The sequence below is a fragment of the Bubalus bubalis genome, chromosome 11 (assembly GCF_019923935.1).
Source record: "Bubalus bubalis isolate 160015118507 breed Murrah chromosome 11, NDDB_SH_1, whole genome shotgun sequence".
NCBI classification, from domain to species: Eukaryota; Metazoa; Chordata; class Mammalia; order Artiodactyla; family Bovidae; genus Bubalus; species Bubalus bubalis.
This window is the reverse complement of record NC_059167.1, coordinates 57,202,147-57,222,543: the sequence shown is the minus strand read 5'-3', so window position 1 is coordinate 57,222,543 and position 20,397 is coordinate 57,202,147. Positions and strand designations below refer to the sequence as shown.

The 20,397-nt window shown below is 49.7% G+C and overlaps 1 protein-coding gene across 3 annotated transcripts in view; it reads left to right on the top strand.

Annotated features, from left to right (window-relative positions):
• Positions 1-19,643, top strand: part of DAPK2 (death associated protein kinase 2) — a 139,822-nt gene extending 120,179 nt beyond the window's left edge. For 2 of the 3 annotated variants that reach the window (XM_025295757.3, XM_025295758.3), the window contains exons 9-10: positions 844-889; positions 2,477-6,562. In XM_025295757.3, coding sequence (XP_025151542.3) covers positions 844-889; positions 2,477-3,085 — 655 coding nt within the window. In that variant the 3' untranslated portion in view covers positions 3,086-6,562. Of the gene's footprint in view, positions 1-843; positions 890-2,476; positions 6,563-14,246; positions 14,337-14,457; positions 14,542-17,305 lie in introns of those variants that run through there. The other variant, XM_044925108.2, reaches the window with a different exon arrangement.
• Positions 19,644-20,397: the final 754 nt, after the last annotated feature.

Here is a 20,397-nt window from a genome sequence, read left to right as displayed (position 1 = left end):
TTTACTCAAGTCTTTCTCTTTTCTTTTCCTGCTGAAATGCAAATAACCGTGTGTGTGTGTGTACGTAAGTCAGCCTGGATTTTTTTTAGAGCTCTTTATTTTTTGCAGTTTGTCTCAAAGGTACCTGGAAGTAGAATTCGTTAAAGGAAAGGGGCAGGGTTTTCAAGACAATTCAGGATGGGAGTGGGGAGGGTGTCCATCCCAGAGGGGTCAGAACAGTGGGAACATAGGAGACCTGCTAACCCCACGCCTTCCTCAGGGCTCAGGGTGAGCCCCATGCGTGTGTGATCAAAGGAGGTGGGCAGGGAGTTGGAGGGTGCTGGCTGCCCAGAGGATGGATGAACTGAGGCGGGCTAAGTCCTCACATTCTGGAAGGCCATGTCCTCTTGATCCCATAGACTTCAGAGAGACATAGAGTGGGGTCCTCTAAAGTGCAGTGCCTGGTTTCGCTGTTGAAGGGCAATGGTAGGAGGGATTGCCCCACCTGGGTACAGAGCAGGGAAGGGCGGAGAAGAGATCTGGAAGGCAAACAGAAAAACAGAAACCAAAGTTTTTACAATGGAGAGCATTTAGGACTCTCCAATAGTGTGGGGTTGGGCCCTGCAACCCTGGGACCAAAGATGAGGGTTTATATAAGGTCATTCTATTGAGAGGTCTGCCTGGACTGCTTTCTCTAGTATGCAGGAGTTGTAGCCAGTCCCCCATCCACCTCTGCATTCCTTATGATTCTAGTTTGATGGCAGTGGTTGAAGGATGCCAAAAAGCAGGTCTGAGAAGAGTGAGAATGGAGACTGCTGCTCTCAGCTTCTCATGGATCATCACTGTTTTCTGATCTTCATTTAGGAAGCGGCTCACGATCCAAGAGGCTCTCAGACACCCCTGGATCACAGTAAGTGCATGGTGACGAGTTTCAGCAAGCAGGTTCCTGCTCTGTCGCCAGGGATGCCTGGGCCAGATGCGGGGGCCCTGTGACAAGGCCTTTGCTTGAAACACTGACCCCTAAACACAAATGAAAGCTAGTTGGGGGTCTCCAAGGGTCTGGGCTTGTTCAAATAGGTCTGCGAGTTTAAGTTTCTATGTCATATGTTCAGGTGACTTATGAAAAGAAACTTTCACAAACCTCAATTGAAATCTTTGCTCTTTGGGCAATCTTAAAAACTGTTCTTTGTCGCAAGACACATGTGCGTGCTAAGTTGCTTCAATTGTGTCCAACTCTTTGCAACCTCATGGACCGTAGCCTGCCAGGCTTCTCTGCCCATGGGATTTTCCAGGCATGAAAACTGGAGTGGGTTGCCATGCCCTCCTCCAGGGGATTTCCTGACCCAGAGATAGAACCTGGGTCTGTTACATCTCCTGCGTTGGCAGAGGGGTTCTGTACCACTAGCGCCACCTGGGAAGCCCCTGTCAGAAGACACATCACAGTTATTCTCAAAAAAGAAAACAGGGCTCCTCGGCTATAGAGAGAGATCAGTGACAGTTGAAAACCTCAGATTTGTTACCAGGGCTCCTTGTTTCTGACTTTCAAAGCTCTGAGTTAAGGATGACTCAAACCGGGTCAGTGGTTTCCTTAGGCAACTGGCAACCACAGAGAATGGGCCGCCCAGCTGGAGGCCTGCTGGGGGAGAGGCAGCCACCTCTCAGGGCAGTTCTGTTCTCTCTGGGGAGGGTGGGGCACAAAGGTGACTTCCTGCCTAACCCGCTTTGTAACTGGGCTTCTGGCTGCGGGGTGTTCAGAGGGCCTGGCAGTCTGGTCTCAGTAAAGTGCATGCGATAAGTACTTTGGTAGGATGGGAATCAGGCGAGCGGGACTCTGACCCTTGTTCTGCTGATGGATGAGATGTGCCCTTCCAGGAACGTCAGCAGACCTCCCTTTCACTTGAATTGTTAAGTGGGAGAGCTGGCGAGGGTGATCTGAGGGTGCAGATGAGAACGGGCAGAGGTCCACAGGAGATGGGAGAGCAGAGAGGGCCGGAGTGGCCTGAAGAAGGCCAGGTTCATTGAGTCAGTGAAGGATGGGGAAGGCTGAGGGCCTTCTAGGTTTGAGTACAGAGCTGGGGAGTCTGGTGGGCTGCCTCCTTGCTCAGCATACTGAGTGTTGCTGAGGCCCAGGGAGCCCACAGGCCCTGATGGAGAGAAGCCCGTTTCCCCCATCAGCCATGGCCTTGTGCACTTCCTGTCTGGAGTGGACGCTTGCAGAATCCTGGCTGTAGCCTGCTTGTTTGTGCGAGCACCCTTAAATGCTATGCATGCAGAGACCCTCTCTAATGACCGTGAACCACCCTGCCGGGAAATGCGTGTGCAGGCAGCACCCTGTCCTCCTCGACCTTTCTGATGGTCTGTGGGGGTGCTCATCCCGCCCTGGTCCTCCCATGGCCTGGCGCATGCGGTGAATGCAGAGGCGGCTCGAGTGCCTTCCGCCTGCACCTTGGAGCAGACATCAAATTAACTCTGGCCCTTCTGTCTAAACACCCACCAGTCCAAAGGAGAGATCAGAGCCCCAGAACAGCACAAGGCAGAGCCCAACCAGCTGAAGACCAAGCGCCTGAGAGAGTACACCCTCAAATGCCACTCAAGCATGCCCCCCAACAACACCTACGTCAACTTCGAGCGCTTTGCCCGTGTGGTCGAGGATGTGGCTCAGGTGGAGCAGGGCTGCCGGGCTCTGACAGGGGCCCATGACACCATCCAGGATGACGTGGAGACCCTGATCTCCATCTACAATGAGAAGGAGGCTTGGTACCGGGAGGAGAGCGAGAGAGCCCGGCACGACTTGTCTCAGCTCAGGTACGAGTTCCGCAAGGTGAAGTCCTCGAAGAAGCTCCTTCGAGAGGACATCCGGGCCACAGGGTCCCGCCTTGGGGGTGCAGCCAGGAAGCTGGACCACCTGCAGACACAGTTTGAGACCCTGAGGCAGGAGCTCTCAGCAGACCTCCAGTGGCTCCAGGAACTGGTGGGCGGCTTCCAGCTAGAGAGTGGGAGCATGGACAGCCCAGGTTACGTGTTCTGCCGGGACGCCAGTGAATCCTTTGGGGAGCTGCTCAACAGATCATGCGGTGAGGAAGTCTTGGCTGGCTTGAAGCTCTGAGCACCAGCATCGGGTCACTAATGCATCCTGGATGGTTTGCTGAAGACTGCTCCCAACTGCCCTGCCAGGCATCAACTCAAATTCTCCTGCAGGGGTGTATGTCTGTAGCATAGCCTTCCACCTCCTCCCAGAATCCAGAAGCATGGAGGGACTAGCTAGTTATCCATTCTGTGCCTCTTCTCACCTGCCTGGTTTGTTGGGTGACTGGCCAGGCAGCCAGGCTGTTAAAACAATTGCTGTTGAATACCCCTCAGCATTCCCTTCTCCAGAGGGAAACAGCTGGCCCTGGGGAGACACTCCGGGAGACACTCAGTAACTGATTTGTGATAATGGACTTGATCACATCTCACTTCCTGCTTTATGGACTGCAGGTCTTGGGTACCATTTGAGTTAACTAGGGCTAATAGCTTGGTGTTTTCCTGCTGCTGATGGCAGAATTTTAAATTCACAGAGAAAAGATTACTTTTCATTTACATTGACATTTAACTTACCATGCATTTATGTTTGTGATCCTTAAAAGAACTCTGTGAGACAGGAAGGTAGGTGGTATTATTGTTGTTGTTACTGTTATTTCCATGTAACTGATGAGGAAACTGACCTCCAGGGGGAAATGACTTACGCAGGGTCATTCATAGCTAGTTGATACAGATGAAACACGAACCCAGGATGCCTGAGTCTAAGATGAGGTATTTAGGAACAGATAGCTTTTGATGTAAAAATGCACTTTAATATTAAAGTTCAGATCCCAGAAGTAAAATAAGCAACTTCATGTATTTTGCCAGGTAATGTGGAAGCCTCATACCCTCTAAGCGATTGTCCTAAGAAGTGTGTCCCAGAAGGCAGAGAGTTTATTGTTCCCATCCAGCCCTTCCCTGTCTGAAGATCAGCCTGAGGATTAGGAGGGAAGGGGCAGCATCTTGCCCTTCTCCACCTTCCCTCCTGTGGCTCAGGGCTCCAACCTTCTGTTGGGAATGAGAACCCTTTTCTCATGTCCCTAAGGTCTGAAGAGGGTGGACATTAAGACTGGGAAGCATGAGACCCAGTGGTCCCTTCCTGACTGCAGGCTGTGTGCGCCCCTCCCTAAAGACTGGATCATCTCGTCTCCCTTTTCCCACGGGAGGAGACAGCCAGCCAGCTCACAGAGGCAGAGTGTGGGGAGTGGGCCCAGCACTGTTCTAGAAGCTTGGGGGTGACAGAACAGATCGTATCGTCCCAAGGTGCCTTCTTGTCAGAGAGGAAGGGTAGGTGTTATTCTGAATTTGGTGCTGAGGAAACAGAAAGGGTGTGATTTGCCCAAGGGCACAGTAGAGGCAAAAGTGGACGCCTTCCGATGGGGTCTTCTGCTTCCTTCCCCTAGCTGCCCCAGGCGCCAGGGGTTCACTCTGCTGTGGGGCAGGTTCTACCCAGACACACCCATCTATCCACTTACAAAGAATTGTTCAGCACCTGTCAACTGCTGGGCACTTGTCCTGTCCCCAGGAATACAATGTTGAGTGAAAACAGGTGTGTTTCCTGCATTCATGGAGTTTGCAGTAAAGGACTCCACGTTGATCTAGAACATTCTGCAGAGGTAGAACTGCAGCTGGGACATATGCTATGAGAGGATTGCAGCACTGCAGAAGCCTGCAGTGGGGGGTGACGTAGTCAGAAAGGGTGTCCCTGAGGTGGTGACGCTAGAGCTGAGGTCAGCGAAGTAAACCAGGGAGAAGGTAGTTTTCCCCACAAAACTGTCATGCCAGGGCTCTGTGCTAAGAGGGGACCTGAGAGCTGAAATTGCTCAGGCAGAAAGAAAGCTGGAGAGGAGAGAAGAGGAGTATGATGTAGATGTGGCTGGAAAGAAGGCTGGACCAGTAGGGCTTTGCCATACTGAAGAGCTCTGTCTCCATCCCCAGGGTCATGGGACTGAAATGGGTGCCCAGCAGTCAGCAGCCCGATGTCATGGCAGGGGTGGGGCTGCCCAGGGAACAGCACAGATGGGGCATGGTGTAGAATGATCCCATGAAACCATGTCTTTAAAATCCTACCTCCCTTTCTATTACATGCTGGATCACTTCAAATATTATATATAATATTTGTAACAAACAGTTTTCATCAAGTAGAAGAAACCATATTTTCACCAAATGTAAGATGCATCATTATTTTATGACCCCAAAATAAATTTAAAAAGAAGCCCAAGATGGGAAGTCTAAGAGAAAACACCAAATACAAAGCTGGGACACCCTCACTGAGAGGGGAGGTGAGAAATAAAGCCACCAGGTAGGAGGGGAAGACAAGGGAATGTGTGCATTTCAGGCTTGACACTGGGTCGCTCAGTCGCTCAGTCACATCCAACTCTTTGCAACCCCATGGACTGTAGCTCATCAGGCTCCTCTGTCCATGGAATTCACCAGGCAAGAGTACTGGAGTGGGTAGCCATTCCTTTCTCTAAAGGATCTTCCCGACCCAGGGACTAAACCCAGGTCTCCCGCATTGCAGGTGGATTTTTTACTGTCTGAGCCACCAGGGAAGTCCTGACGCTGGGTAGAAGGGTGGAAAAATCCTTCCCTGAGAACAGGAGCCCCAGGCTGGTGGTACTCACACAGAATTCCTTTCTGCATTTACACAATTAGTGGAATCCAAAAGAACCTCAAGCAAGAAATCTAATGTTAAACAGTCTGAGGCTGGGTGGCCCCGATGGCTGGCAGAAGCAGTGTGGTCATCTCCTGGAGCACCTGCCTTCACTTCAGACCCACAGTAAAGATACGATGCCATTGTTTGAGAGAGAAGTCCTGATTTCAGAGATCCAAAAATGTGCATCTTGGAATCAATGAAAGATGGCAAAGCCCTGTTTTCTATGCCCTGTCTGGGAGAATTGATACAAACAGCCCATCTACAATCTCTCCAAGAACTTTTCTGCCCTGTCACAGGACAGGATATAATCATTTGGCATAAGACACCACAAAGATCAATGGTCACTTTGGCCAGGGCAGCCAAGTCAAGGGCTTTCCTGGTGGCTCAGGCGGTAAAGAATCCGCCTGCAATGCAGGAGACCTGGGTTTGATCCCTGGGTTGGGAAGATTCCCTGGAGAAGGGAATAGCTACCTACTCTAATATTCTTGCCTGGAGAATCCCATGGACAGAGGGGTCTGGTGGGCTGCTGTCCATGGGGGCACAAAGAGTCAGACACGACTGAATGACTAACTCTTTAACTTGGCCAAGTCAACAGGTTTCCTAAGGCAAGGAAGCCCCTGATTGAGCAACTCAGGGCAAATTTTCTTGTGAGGGTCGAAATAAAATGCAATAAAGGAGTAAGCTGTGGATGATGATTTGAATTAGGGAGACTGGGAAAAGAGCGGGAGAAGTGGTTATTTTAGAATCCTGCTGCTGCTGCTGCTGCTAAGTCGCTTCAGTCGTGTCTGACTCTGTGCGACCCCATAGACGGCAGCCCACCAGGCTTCCCCATCCCTGGGATTCTCCAGGCAAGAACACTGGAGTGGGTTGCCATTTCCTTCTCCAGTGCATGAAAGTGAAAAGTGAAAGTGAAGTCGCTGAGTTGTGTCCGACTCCTAGCGACCCCACGGACTGCAGCCCACCAGGCTCCTTCATCCATGGGATTTTCCAGGCAAGAGTACTGGAGTGGGGTGCCATAGCCTTCTCCGTGCTGGAGGTTCTCAGGGGTGAGCCATCTGACAGCCTCCTTTTACAGCATTTTACAGGACCGGGTTTGTCTGGAGTCTCCCAGCCAGTCAGCCCCGGAGCTGACTGGAGTCAGAATCATAAGTGGATTTCTTCACTGTAGTGCCGTTGTCCTTTCCATGTTCGTGTCCAGTCGTGGGTAATAGCTTGTCATTTAGATGTTTTATGAACAGACTCTTTTAAGAGTTTCCAAAGTTTTAAGAGTTTCCAAAGACAAAGTGAAGTGAACTGAAAATTGCACTCCAAATCTTTCAGGGAAGTCAGAGGGGACCATGACCTTCCCCTGCCCCCTGACTAGTCCAACGCCCATCACCCTTTGGCAGCAGAACCTGATGCCAAGGGGAGTCCAAGGAGGCTGGCGGAATGCCCAGCCAGAGGACCCACTTGACTCCCCTCCACATGCCCACAGCTGGCATTTTAACAGTGACATCAAGAACAGGGCAGAGCAGGGCAATGAGGCAGGATCAGGTGTTTCATTGGCATCTAGACAGACAAAGGCCTGGTGGGGGTTGCCACTCTGTGGGCCAGCCCGTGTGCCATCACAGAGGATCTTTTCATTCATCAGGCTGTGAATGAGAGGTCAGCTTCTGTGCTCTCTGCTGATGCCATCGCGGAGAGGGCAGGGTGAGCCTGTAACATCTTCCTGAACAGCGGTTCCCAAGAGGCTGGAGAGTTGGCACCTGGGGAAGGCAGCAGCCTGTCCTGCTCTGGGGCAGACGCATGAGGCACACAGTCACCCAGCTTTGTGCTGGGGAGGGTGGAGACGGTGTGATGGTGAGCCGTGCTTCTGCAGAATCGGGATGATGGTAGCGAAGGGCGGGAGCTGAGTCAATGGTGGGAGAAGCCAGAGTCTCCTCCGTGAACTTCTGTCCCCACACCACCCACCCACCTCTCCAGGTGATCATGAAGGCGGTGGCTCCCCACATCACTCCTTCAGGCAGCACGGTGGTCCCATGCCAGGGAGAGCTGGCTGTGTGCTCAGCTATCACGCCTGCTCTCAGCCTCTGTACACGTCTGTGGAACTGAATGGCGTTTTCTCCTTTGTCTGTGAAAACTCTTGGCCTGTGAAGATCTTTTGCCCTGGAGAAGAGACCCAGCAGTGGGCATATTTGAGGAGTGGAAGCAGCCAGTTCTATGAATAAACACTGATAGTGCCTTGGCTCTGGAGGGAGGTGACAGATAAGGACAAGACAACCCTTGAATAAAAGACTCAGTGTCTGGCACAGGTAGGGCCCCAACCAACCGCGAGTGAGAAAGGCCATGGTGAGTGATAAAGCAGCGGTACCTAATATTCCAGAAAACAGGAGGGAGATGAACTCTGAGGAAAGGTAAGGAGATGGCAGGGGTTTCTCAGGTGCAATCATGGTAAAGGACCCGCCTGCCAATGCATGAGACATAAGAGATCAAGGTTCAATCCCTGGGTCAGGAAGATCCCCTGGAGGAGGGCATGGGAACCCATTCCAGTATTCTTGCCTGCAGAATCCCATGAACAGAGGAGCCCCATGGGTGGGCTACAGTCCATAGGGTCACAAAAGTATTGGATATGAATAAAGCACTTAACATTCTCGAAAGGAGGTGGCAGAGGGCATAAACATTCTCAGGGCTGGGGGGTGTCTTCTGCCAACACTCCCCTCCCTCTATAACCTTGGGAAGGTGCCAGGCAGAACTTGGAGGGATGGGATGAGTTCGGATTGTGGTCTGGAACCTAGAGCTATTAAATGGAAATTAAAGGAGATTACAGAGATTCAAAAGAAGGAGAGTTTGCGTTTTTAGCTTTTCATTATGGGAGATTTTCAAAACTTGCATCAAAGTGTTAGGAATGGCTGAGTGAATTCCATTTATCTAGTACCCAGCTTCAAAATATTTTAAAGCAAACTTCAGACTCACTTAACTGATAAATTTTCCAGCAGGAATCTCTTATAAAGCATTGTTTTTTTTTTTTACCATGACCACTGCACCATGATTACACCTGACAAAATCAAGAATAATTACTTATCACCATCTGTATGCACAGCCGGACTGACATGCCCCCTGCTCTTCTCGAGGGTCTCCTGCTGTACTCAGTATGTTCAAATCAGGATCCAGACACAGTCCACACATGGCAGTTGGATATAATGTCTCTCAAGTCTCTTGTCTTCAGTACTAGAGGGAGAGCTTTTGAAGCTTTTCTTGGGAATTAAAAAGTTGCTCAGAAAACTGAACGTCCCGGAGAGAAGATGAAAAGGAAGAGTGTATGCATGCTGAGACCTGACTCAGAGAAGGTCGGGTCAGGCAAAGAAAGGGGCATTCTACCTCTTTCCATTGGCATGCTCAGTAGCGGGACAACCTGCGGGCACACAGCCTTGCTGAAGCTGCCCCCACTCAGCCATAGCGAGGCAGACTCAGGCCTCCTTTCCTGGGTAAACAGAGAGGTCAGGCCAGCAGGGCTCCAGCCAGCAAAACAATCAGCAAAAGGGAGAGGTGGAGATGCCACCTACAGAGGAAGGAGCAAGGCCCAGAGTGACAGTCCTGGGCGAACCAAGAAAGTGGGTGCTCAGCTGTCCTTGGCTTTCAGTGGAGGATGGGGCTGGAGGAGTGACTCAGATGGAGGTTTGAAAAGTTGCAATCTGTTTGCAGTTTCTAGAGGAGGCTGGAAAACCAGGATTCTGGTCTTTATGCCTGGAAGGATGGCTGCTGCTTTGTCTCCCTGCTCTGTGGATGTTGGTGCTGGCCTAGCTCTCCATAACAGACACTTTTTTAAACTGGAGGATAATTGCTTTACAATGTTGTGTTGACTTCTGCTGTACAGCAATGTGAATCAGCCATAAGTATACATATATCCCCTCCCTCTAGAGCCTCCCTCCCATCCCAGCCCTATTCCCACTCCTCTAGGTCATCATAGAGCACCAGGTTGAGCTCCGTGTGTTATTCAGCAACTTCCCGTTCACTGTCTATATTACACATGGTAATAATTACGGCTGGAGGGGGTTGGTCGTATGTGCTTAGTCATGTCTGACTCTTTGTGACCCCATGGACACAAAGGGGTCCCGCCAGGCTCCTGTGTCTATGGGATTTCCCAGGCAAGAATACCAGAGTGGGTTGCCATTTCCTACTCCAGGTAATGTGTATATTTCAAATTACATTCTCTCAGTTTATTTCACCCTGTTCTTTCCCCCACCATTCATGTCCACAAGACCGTTTTCTACATCTGCGTCTCTATTACTGCCCTGCAAATGTGTTCATCAGTACCATTTTTCTAGATTCCATATACATGCATTAATATGAAATGTTTATTTTTCTCTTTCTGACTGACTTCACTCTGTAAAACAGCTCCCTGAAGGACTTTTTCAGAGACGTCTGTGTCCGCATAAACAACACCTGACTTTAGCCACAAAGTTCTGTCTTCTTTTCTCCCTTCTCAGCATTTTTCTGTGACACTCAACATTCTCCTAGGAGCCTGGTCAAAACTGCCCACACTGGTGTCACTGCAGGGCCACAAGGCTGAGGGCTTTGTTTGCAGAAAGGAGGGCCAGGAGAAGGCGGAACAAACTCTGTCTCCCCTCATTCCTTCTGGAACTTACGTCACTGCAGAATTTACATCTCTCTGACTTCAAGACCTAGAGACAGTGTCAGCGTTTGGTGAGCCTCTTAGCAACTGACAAGGCCCATCGATTGGGAAAGGCCAGCCTGACAGGTTTATATACTCTTCCTCGGAATTCATGCTGTTTTGTGTAGAACACAGACAGGGTCCTTGAAGTGACGACGTCACCTCCCAGGAGCAGCCTGTGGGAATGGTCCCACGTGATATTGCAGTTGGGCATCTCTGCTTAGTGGCTGACACTGCGGGACCAGTTGGAAGGTGAGATTCTCACTAACGGGCTTCTCCTGGCCTGCATGTCAGCCTTCCAACCATGGGATTTAGCTAACTCTCTCCTGGCAAGAGAGCCAATCAATGAGTAGACAAGAAGAGGTCCCTTTGGTCCCAGAGTCCACTAATCAAACTGTCCAAGTGCAAGAGTGTCCCCTGCCAGGATTAGACTGGAAGGTGAATAGCAGATATTTGTGAAGTGAGAGGTAGAAATGTTCTGTGGGTGGCAGGAAGCCAATGACCTTGGGAAGGAGATACTAGTTGCTGGGAGGTACAGAGCAGGGGGATTAACAACAACTGAATAAAAACAGAATAAAAGGTCGGGTAGTGACACGTCCTGTGAAGAACTAGGGCAGAGGCACAGTGACTTGCACAGGGCAACCAATGTGCTATTTTATATAGGGTGACCCTGAGGAGGTGACACTGGAGCACACACCTGAATGAGTTTATACAGTAAGGTCCTGAGACCTTGGGTTCCTGGACTAGCAAGCAGACCCGTGCAATGAAAGCCACAGGGATAGGAAGGAGATGGGGAGAAGATCAGATGAGAGAAAGACCCAGATGGCACAGGCCTTGGGGTTCTTGGTGAGCTTCTTGGGTTCTTTTGAGAGTGCCTGGAAGCTGCTGGAAGGCTTTGATGCCAGGAAAAGGCAGGATCAGAACAGACCAGTTGTCCTCTGCCCTCTTTCACAGCTCTCTTGCAGGGAGGACCTTAACCCAGGGCAGAGCTTGCGAAGGGGGAGAGACAGTTAAGGAAAGAGTTGAGAGAGCAGGACATGAGTTGATGGCGCCCTCAGCACCCCCATCCTTTTCTCTTCTCCTCTCTGCCTCCCTCCATTCCCTCCTCTCTTCCTTCCTGTACTCTTTGGACCAAACCACTGTGTCCCAGTTTGGAAGGGTGAATAGCCTCTGGCTCCCTCGTCTCCCCTCTGTGTCAAGGTGGCATGGACTCTCCCCCATGCTCTCTGACCTCCCCAGGACTCCGTGTCTCACCTCATTGGCCCCCCAGGAAGAGCTGTGGGAAGTCAGGGTGTCATGACACCCTTCCGCGGTCTCACAGCTGGGTGGACCCAGGTGCCTGGGCCTCTTATGGGTGGGAATGAGTAGGTCCCAGGTCCTGGGGCTTTGTTCTGCTTTATTCTGCTGCAGCTCAGGGAAACAGTTCACCCACACAGTGCTTCCGCACTCACCACCTTAAGCTCTGGATCAGGAGTAGGTGGTGAGGAAATGCTGACAGAAACATGAAGAAAATCATTCCTGTTATTGGCCACTAGTGGGAGATGACTGTATTGCGGACCTGACCAAGAAAAGTGCTGTGTATGATAAAGGAGCACACACGTGTTTGGGTCATGTTGGGAGAGACATTGTTTCTTGGAGGTTATCTTGGAAGAGGTCATAATTGAATTGGGCTTTGAAATACACAGAGGCCTTCCTGGAGGAGGGACGTTGGGTGAACGTGGAAAAAGCCTCCTGCCAGAAGATGTCAGGTCCAGAGCAGTGTGCCTCAGCCATATGCACCGGCTTCCACGGACATCTGGCAGCATGATGACAGATAAGCAGGCGTGGAGGTGTGCTCACAGTGTGGTTAGGAGACAAGACCAGCATCAGGAATCATGAGTGGCCTCACTCACTGAGGACGCTGAGGTGCAAAAGGAGGTACTGCTTTCAGGAGGCTGTCAGAGCAGAGAGAAAAAATAGAGCTGGATGGGACCTTATGGACGAACGTGGGTGGTTCATTTTCTTGAGGTCACAGAGTCCTTTAAGAATCAATCAAAGCTCCTGACTCTTCTCAGAGGAAAAATATATCTGTATCTATACACTAAGTTTTTAAAAATTGAGATATAATTCACATACTATAAAATTCACTACTTGAAAATATACAATTCAGTGCTTGTTCGTGTATTCACAAGGTTGTACAACCATCATCACTATCTAATTCCAGGACATTTTCATCACCCTAGAAAGAAATTTTATAACCTTTCACAGTCATTCTCCATTTTCCCCTCTCTCCAGCCCTGGCAACTACTAATCTACTTTCTTCCTCTGCGGATTTGCCTATTCTGGATATCTGGGGCATTTTATGTGACTCAGTTCAGTTCAGTCGCTCAGTCGTGTCTGACTCTTTGTGACCCCATGGATTGCAGCACACCAGTCTTGTTTACGTGATTAGAATTATACAATATGTGGCCTCCTGTGTCTGGCATCTTTCACTTACTATATTGTTTTCAAGGTTTATTCGTGTTGTAGTATGTATTAGTACTTCATTCTTTTCATGAATGGATTTTCCATTTAGTTCTTCCATTGTATGGATAGAGTGGGCTTCCCTGGTGGCTCAATGGTAGAGAACCTGCCTGCCAATGCAGGAGACACAGGTTTGATCCCTGGGATGGGAGGATCCCCTAGAGAAGGGAGTGGCTACCCACTCCAGTATTCTTGCCTGGAAAAATCCCATAGACAGAGGAGCCTGGTGGGCTACGGTCCATGGGATCACTAAAGAGTCAGACACAACTCAGTGACTAAAGCAACAACCTGGGCAGGCCACATTTTTTTTTTTTGTCCACGCATCAGTTGATGCACGTTTAGATTGCTTCCACTTTTTGTCTGTTATAAATGATGCTGCTGTGAACATCCATGTACAAGTTTATGCACTAAAATCTGCAGGTCATTTCAGGAGGTTCACAGAACCCCTGAAACTCATCTCTTGAATTCTTGAATTCGGAAAATCTTGTTTATGAAGAGGCAGGAATTCACGAGGGAATGAGCTCCTTACACTGGAGTCCATTAAATATGCCCACTTTTTAATATCAGTTGACTCTAGTACTCTTGCCTGGAAAATCCCATGGACGGAGGAGCCTGGCAGTCTACAGTCCATGGGGACACAAAGAGTTGGACACGACTGAGTGACTTCACTTTCTTTATCAAAATAAAGCTATTTTAAAAATAAAATAATTTTTATAAAGATGGAATGGAGAAGACTGGAAGGCTATCAGTAATTTATTACTATTTATTGAGCAACTCTAAGCTAAGCACTTCACATCCCACAGGCATTTAATCCTAAATAACCCTGTGACACAATGTTATTCATAATCCCCATATTACAGATGAGAAAACTGAGACTCAGAGAAGCCATGCCAGGTTTCTTGGAGAAGTCAGAGCTTAAGCTGAGCCTTGACTGCGAGGCAGTGAAAGGAACACATTCCATCTCCTCTCAATCCCCATCAAAGCCCTTATTTCCTTCCATTTATTTTTAAATGGAGTATTAATGCCCCATCTGGTAGCAAGGCATCCATTTTGCTAAGCCCAGAACTGACCAGTTTACGGTGGGTATCCTGGACTGCCGTAGGATGACCCTTCCCCAGAGGGACCCCCTGCCTCCTGCTCTTTCCCTTTATGGGGGGGCAAGCCTCCAGTCCAGCCAGTGTGCCCATCTGGCTGTGGTAATAATAGCTCAGGGCTTCCCCGGGCATCTCCGGAACAACTGAGATTCATCTGGGGCCCTTGCCCTCAGTGTGAGGTCCTTCTGTGTGTTGTGTCCAGCAGGCAGGTCCCAGGGTCAGGCTGAGGGTGGCATGTGGTCAGGGGTTTAGCTGCTCTCTGAAGCCCAGTGTCAGCCACCATGCTCTCTGCTTTGTCTCCCAGCCGGTGGACAGCCAGCAAGCCCTGATGCGCAGGGAGTCTGTGGTCAATCTGGAGAACTTCAAGAAGCAGTATGTCCGCAGGCGGTGGAAGGTGGGTCAGGGTTTGGGGGAGCGGCGCGGGGGGCTGAGGTGGGTTCCTGGTTCCTTCCAGACCCCTCCAGCGTCTCTGCACACGTTCTCACCTGGCAATTCCCCTCTGCTCCCTCCCTCAGCTCTCCTTCAGCATTGTCTCCTTGTGTAACCACCTCACCCGATCCCTGATGAAGAAGATGCACCCGAGGCGGAACGAGGACGTGGTGGGTAAACACAGTGCTCTCAGAGCGTGTAGCCTTGACCTGGGAGGGGCTGTGGGGAGCAGGTGGGGCTCAACTGCTTCCAGCAGGCTCTGCACTGTGTGATCAGCAGAGGCTGTGTTCACGGGCGACCACTGGGGTGGTGCTGGAAGATGAGTGCTCCAAGGAGGGTGGTGCATGAGCCTCTAGAGGCTCTTGAATCCTTTCCTAATGGGCTTTTGGAGGGACTGCTGCTGCCATTCCACAGCCCCAGCTTCCCCCGAGGACCTGTAGCCTGTTAGGGGCTGCGGGAACTCTGGTCAATGAGACTACCACAGGCGGGCAATCCAAAGTCAGTTCCTGATAATCCAGATATCTGCTTTAGAATGAGAGCTTTACATTCATTTGCCAATTTTCCCACTTCTACTTTGCTTTAGATTACCAATAATAATAATATAATAATAATATTTAGATGATATATTTGATTAGCTTGTTGCAACTTTATGTATATTTAAAATGGGAGACTCATAATGTCAAGAGCATGCCTTCTGGAGCCAGACTGCCAGGATTCAAATCTGCCACTTACTAGCTGTGTGACCTTCAGGAAATGACTTAACCTCTCTGTGCTAAATGAAATCACTTGTAAAAAGGGGTTAGCGATAGTTCTTACCTCACAGGGCAGTCATGAGAATTAAATGATGACATAGTCTTAGAGTCTGGCATTTTAAGTGCTCATTACTTATTAGCAGCTATTATTGGTTAAAATCCTCTTGTAGACTCTCAAATGCAGTGCTGGTGCTACCAAGTGCAGTGTTAGTATTGTGGCTGGTCAAGGGTCCCTGGCAGACCCTCCTCACAGCTTGCCCCGTGTGGTGACGGCCTCTCGAATCACACAGGTCTGGAGAGGTGACTCCCTACTCAGGAAGAGGCCGTAAGGCAGCAGCCTGCCTGTCAGCCCTGGGCAGCCTCAGGGCACACAGCACTTAGGCTACATCCCAGGTCTTGGCACTGCCCCTGTGTGCCCCCCACCAGCCCAAGCTCTTCTTGAGCTTGGGGAACTGGAGGACTTATGGGTTAGAGGCCCATAAACTGTGGGCTTTGGCCAAGCTGTGTTCCTTCTCTGGCCACCTTCCTCATCTGCTATAAAAGGGGACTGGAACAGCTTCAGCTGTTGGCAACAAAATGTGATAAATTCTCTTTTCATTTTATTCAGTTACAAATATTTTCTAATTTTCCTTGTTCGATACAACCATCTTTTAAAAGTGGACATTTAGTTTCTAAATACATAGAGTTCTTAACATTAAGAAAGAAGTGGGGAGGGGGACTGGACTTGCTGCCTCTGTTAATCACAAGCAAATTGTCAGCCAGCTTACTTTGTTATTGTTTGGCTCTGACTCATGCTAAAAAGTTGCGATTCAGCAGAGCTTGCGTTATTTTTATTATTATAGCCAGGCTAGGTCCAGGATGTATTTGGCTAAAGTTGATCTCGACCTTGAATTTCGAGCTGGTTCAGGCCAAGGGAAGGAGAGGGGCCCCTGAGTAGGTACACGGCTGACAGCGGGCACACCTCTCAGGCTGAGTTGGCCTGATACAATGCTGGCCATTGGGAAAGAGGAACAGAGAGTAATTGAAAAGAATGTAAAATTCTTGCCTAATTTTTGTCTATGTGTGAACATTTAAAATAGTTCTCTTTTTACTCAAACACACAGCACCTGATATCAACCCAATGGTTCATCCTCTAAGTAGAAAAGAAATGGGTCCCAGACATCTATTATACAGCTTTCCCAAAGACATTTTCCTTAAAAAAAAAAAAAAAAGAAAGAAAGAAAACGAAAAATAGACACATCCTTTTGTTTAGGAAGCATTAAAATTTAAAATCTGAGGACTTCTCTGGTAGTCCAGTGGTTAAGACTCCACACTTCCACTGCAGGGGGTATGGGTTTGACCCCCAGTCAGGGAATTAAGTTCACACATGCCACAAGTTGTGGCCAAAAAATAGGGGAAAAAAATACAAAAAAAAAAAAAAAAAGCTTTAAAAAAATAAAAATAAATAAAACTGTACATCTGACAACAGATTTTTCTATGATTTGCATAAGTCTTTCTCAATTAATACTTCTTTCAATAGTTTTAATTATTTAAGTAAATGCATGTGGAATGAATGAAAAAGGCACGGTGACTTCCAGGATGGCTGCCTCTGCTCTGGCTTAGCTATGTAGGAGCAGATAGAATCTGCTTTACTCTTTTTCCCATTCATAAAAACGGGGCACAGAAGCCATTGGCCTGGAAAGACTATGTGACAGGACTGGCTAAAGGTGTAGCCTAAGCCAGTCAAAGCAGAGAGGGTGAGGTGGCCGTCAGAGCTTGGGGAGGTCTTGCTGGCCCTCCTTCATTCTCTCTAGGCTGAGGTCAGGAGACCCACCAGCCCACTAACCAACTAGCCAAGTGGTCTTAATTATGTGGCAGCCACAAAGGACACCAGATATAATTTTCATGATTATCATTTGGCCTCTTCTGGTGCCTGACTTCCCCTAGAGGCTCTGCCTGCTTTCCCTCCTGGGAAGGAGGCCTCCAGGCAGTTGGTCTGGCCCTGCCTCGGGGCCCTCCCCATCCCTATCTCGTCCACCCCTGGTCTCTGGACAGAGCAACAGGATTCCCCTCTATGTCCACCTCCCTGGTTTATAGGCTCCTGACTCAGGTGCATCAGCCCAGGTTGCCCAGCATGACTTCATTTTTGGCATCTTCTGACCTTCTTGCTCTGGGTCTCTCTCTCTTTTTCTTTTTTTCCCAGAGGAATTGTGAGAGTGACACAGAGGAAGACATCGCCAAAAGGAAAGTCCTCCACCCCCGGAGGAGGAGCAGTACCTCCTAACTGACCAGGCTCTAGGTGGCCACCAGGGAAACCCAGGCCCAGAAAGTCTCCTTTCTCTGCAGATTCTTGGACCCTGCTTGTCACCAGCGCCTGAGCATTCTGCAACCCTGAGCACTTTGCAAGAGAGATGGGCATGCAGGATTCAGAAGGATTTGCAGGGGATCCAGGAGATCCTGGGAGCTATGACTATCTCCTGTGGAGGAGATTCCAACATTCCCAAAGCCCTTAATTCTCCATAAAATGGGCTTTCACCTGTCTGCCCACCTCAGAACCTGGAATGGGATATGGCCCTAAGAAAATGATGTAGACGACCATCATCACCATCATCATGGGTAAAGGTCAGATTTGGGCAGCTTTCCTTACAGGATGAGGGAGTTCAGAACCAGCCTTGTCAAAAATTATACCAGGAAGACAGATACCTCACCCATGGGCAGAAGATACAGAGTGAATGTTGGGGTATGAGGGACCAGTCCTGTGACCTCCCAGAACCCACACCGAGTCAGCGTGTCACGCTGGCCAACTTATCAAACCTCCTAAAGCAGCCCATCGCCAGCCCACTGTGTCGTCATTTTTTTCACTTTTATTAAACTTATTGTTTACCTGATGCTCAGCTTCTTTTTGAGCTATCTGCATCTGATTTTCTTTAGCTCAGGTGCCTATGACTCTGGGGAGCACCCAGGGTTGGGGTGCTGAGTGGATAGCACCTCAGAAGGTCATACTGAACCACCTGTCCTGGACTGCAGGGTGCCTGCCTTCTACATCTTTCCCCAAAGGTGTGCAGCCCAAGAAAACCAGCCTGGATGCCAGCATAGAATGCCTGTGTTCCCTCTGCCATGGGGACCATCACCTCTGCTGGTACCACAGAATATTTGGAGATAGATATTCAAAGAGGTAGCTAAGGAAAATGAGGTCATTGAGGTGGCCCCAGATCCAATATGACTGGTGTCCTTAAAAGAAGAGAGATCAGAGGAAGAATGTATGAAGAGACAGTGGGAAGGCATCCATCTGCAAGCTGAGGGGAGAGGCCTCAGGAAAACTAACCCTGCCAAGACCTCGATCTCAGATTTCTGGCCTCTGGAACTGTGAGGAAGTCAGTTTCTGTTGTTTAAGCCACCCAGACTGTGCTGCTTTGTGAAGGCAGCTCTAGAAAACTAATACACCTGCCCAGTGATGGCCAAGATAGGGGCAGGGGGCCTTCTGAGGCCATGGTTAGAGAAGGTCAAAGAAGGACCTACAGGGAGAAAGGAGAGGAGAAAGAGATGGATTACCTGGACCCTTGAGTGAATATGGCTGAGAACCTTAGCCACACAGGAGTTTGGGCCCCGCTTTCTAGGCCAAAAGAATGGTGGTGCTGACCAGAAACCCAAACCGGAAGTAAAAGAGGTCAAGGTGAGGCACCAAGACTGAGAAAGTACATGGGAAGAGGTGGAAAGAAAAGGAGAGAGGTTCCAGAAGGTGAGTGAGGGGAAGTGTGCCAGGAAGCAGAGAGGGAAAGAAAAGAAAGGCAGAAAGGGAAGGCCTAGGGAAAGGGGAGGCCATCCTTTCCCGCTGTCAGCAGCAGATTTCAAGAACGTTGTATGAGAGTATGGACAGAGCAGCCCTCATCCAGTGGATGGATCCGGGGCAAAATGGCCCCACAGGATCAGAAAGTCAGTCCGATTTCAGAAAAGCTTCCAGCCAGAAATGGAGTGACCTGCAAGCTTGTTGAAGAAAGCTCTGCTGTTGCCCTGTAGTTCCTAGACACCCCAGTTCTCAGGAGGATCCAGCTCTGTGCCTCCCTCTAGCCTCTGGAGGACAGCCAAGGCCAAGAACCACTGACTGTGTTCAGGGCCCCTTGGTCCTGGCTGTGGCTGGATGCACAAATCAGCAGGGAGTGCTCTAGAACAAGGGCTCCCAGGAGCTCCCAAGAAGTAATAATGTGGTAGTGGGGAGGGGACTGCCCACCTGCTAGGAAGAAGAGGAGTGAGTGGCTTTTACAAATCCAGTCTTGAGTTTCCAATCATGACCAAAGGGCAAGCCTTTTGGAACTTGTCTGGCCTAACTACTGCATTGTACTGAAGAGGACACTGAAGCTGAGAGGAAGTGACTAGTTCAGCTTCACACAGCAAATTTGTGAAAGTGCCTGATGAAAGCCCAGACTTCCTGATTCCTAGTACAGTGCTCATTTCTACAACGTGATAAACTGCGGGAGACTTTTCAGGAAATGGACGGACCCTTTGCTTTGCGTCATCTTAAACACGCTCTCTTCTGTTCTTTACTGTTGCCTGTCTTGTCCTTCATTTCTTTGAAATAGACGAAATGGTCACACTTGCTTCTTTTCAAAGGGCATTGCCCCTGAGTAGGGACAGCTTGGTAGCTAGCCTCCATGGGCTGCAAGTCAGTCAGTGAACTGTTTTCGGACTCGCTCTGTATGCCTGGGACTGTTCTAGATGTGGAGTTAGAACAATTAATAACACGGAGGTGACACCTCCCCTACAGGGGTCGACATTCTGTAAGTCCTGGGAATCCAGGGCTCCATCCTGCCCATAGGCTGCTCCTCCCACCTCCTTCCCATCCCTGTTGCCTGAGTCCTCCCCCACCCGCTCAGCCCACACCAGCTCTCTGGGGTTCAGTAGCACTCACTGGGTTTCCTGAATCCCTCAGGAAGCACAGGAGCAGGCAGTGGGCAGAGGGGGACCTTTGAGAATATGCACATCCTTTGAGGATGACTTTGATACCCAGGAGTCCAAAGCCGAACACCTGTGCCAATCCCATCCAGGGGTCTGGTCCCTGTGGCCTCTGGGCCAGCAGATGGCTGGTGCCCTCCAGGTGTGAGGAGGGGTGGAGCAGCTGGCCCAGGGGAATTGAGTGTGCTGCGTGTACTCTGAAGAAGGCTTCACTGACCAATTGATACTTCAAGAGACCACAGTGTGCCCTGAGGCAGATGGAACATTTCTAGTGACATTTCTGAGAGCTGTGCTCAGTTAAAAGGCAGTCTTCAAAGAGTCTGAAGGTTCCCTGTCCCTGTGTTT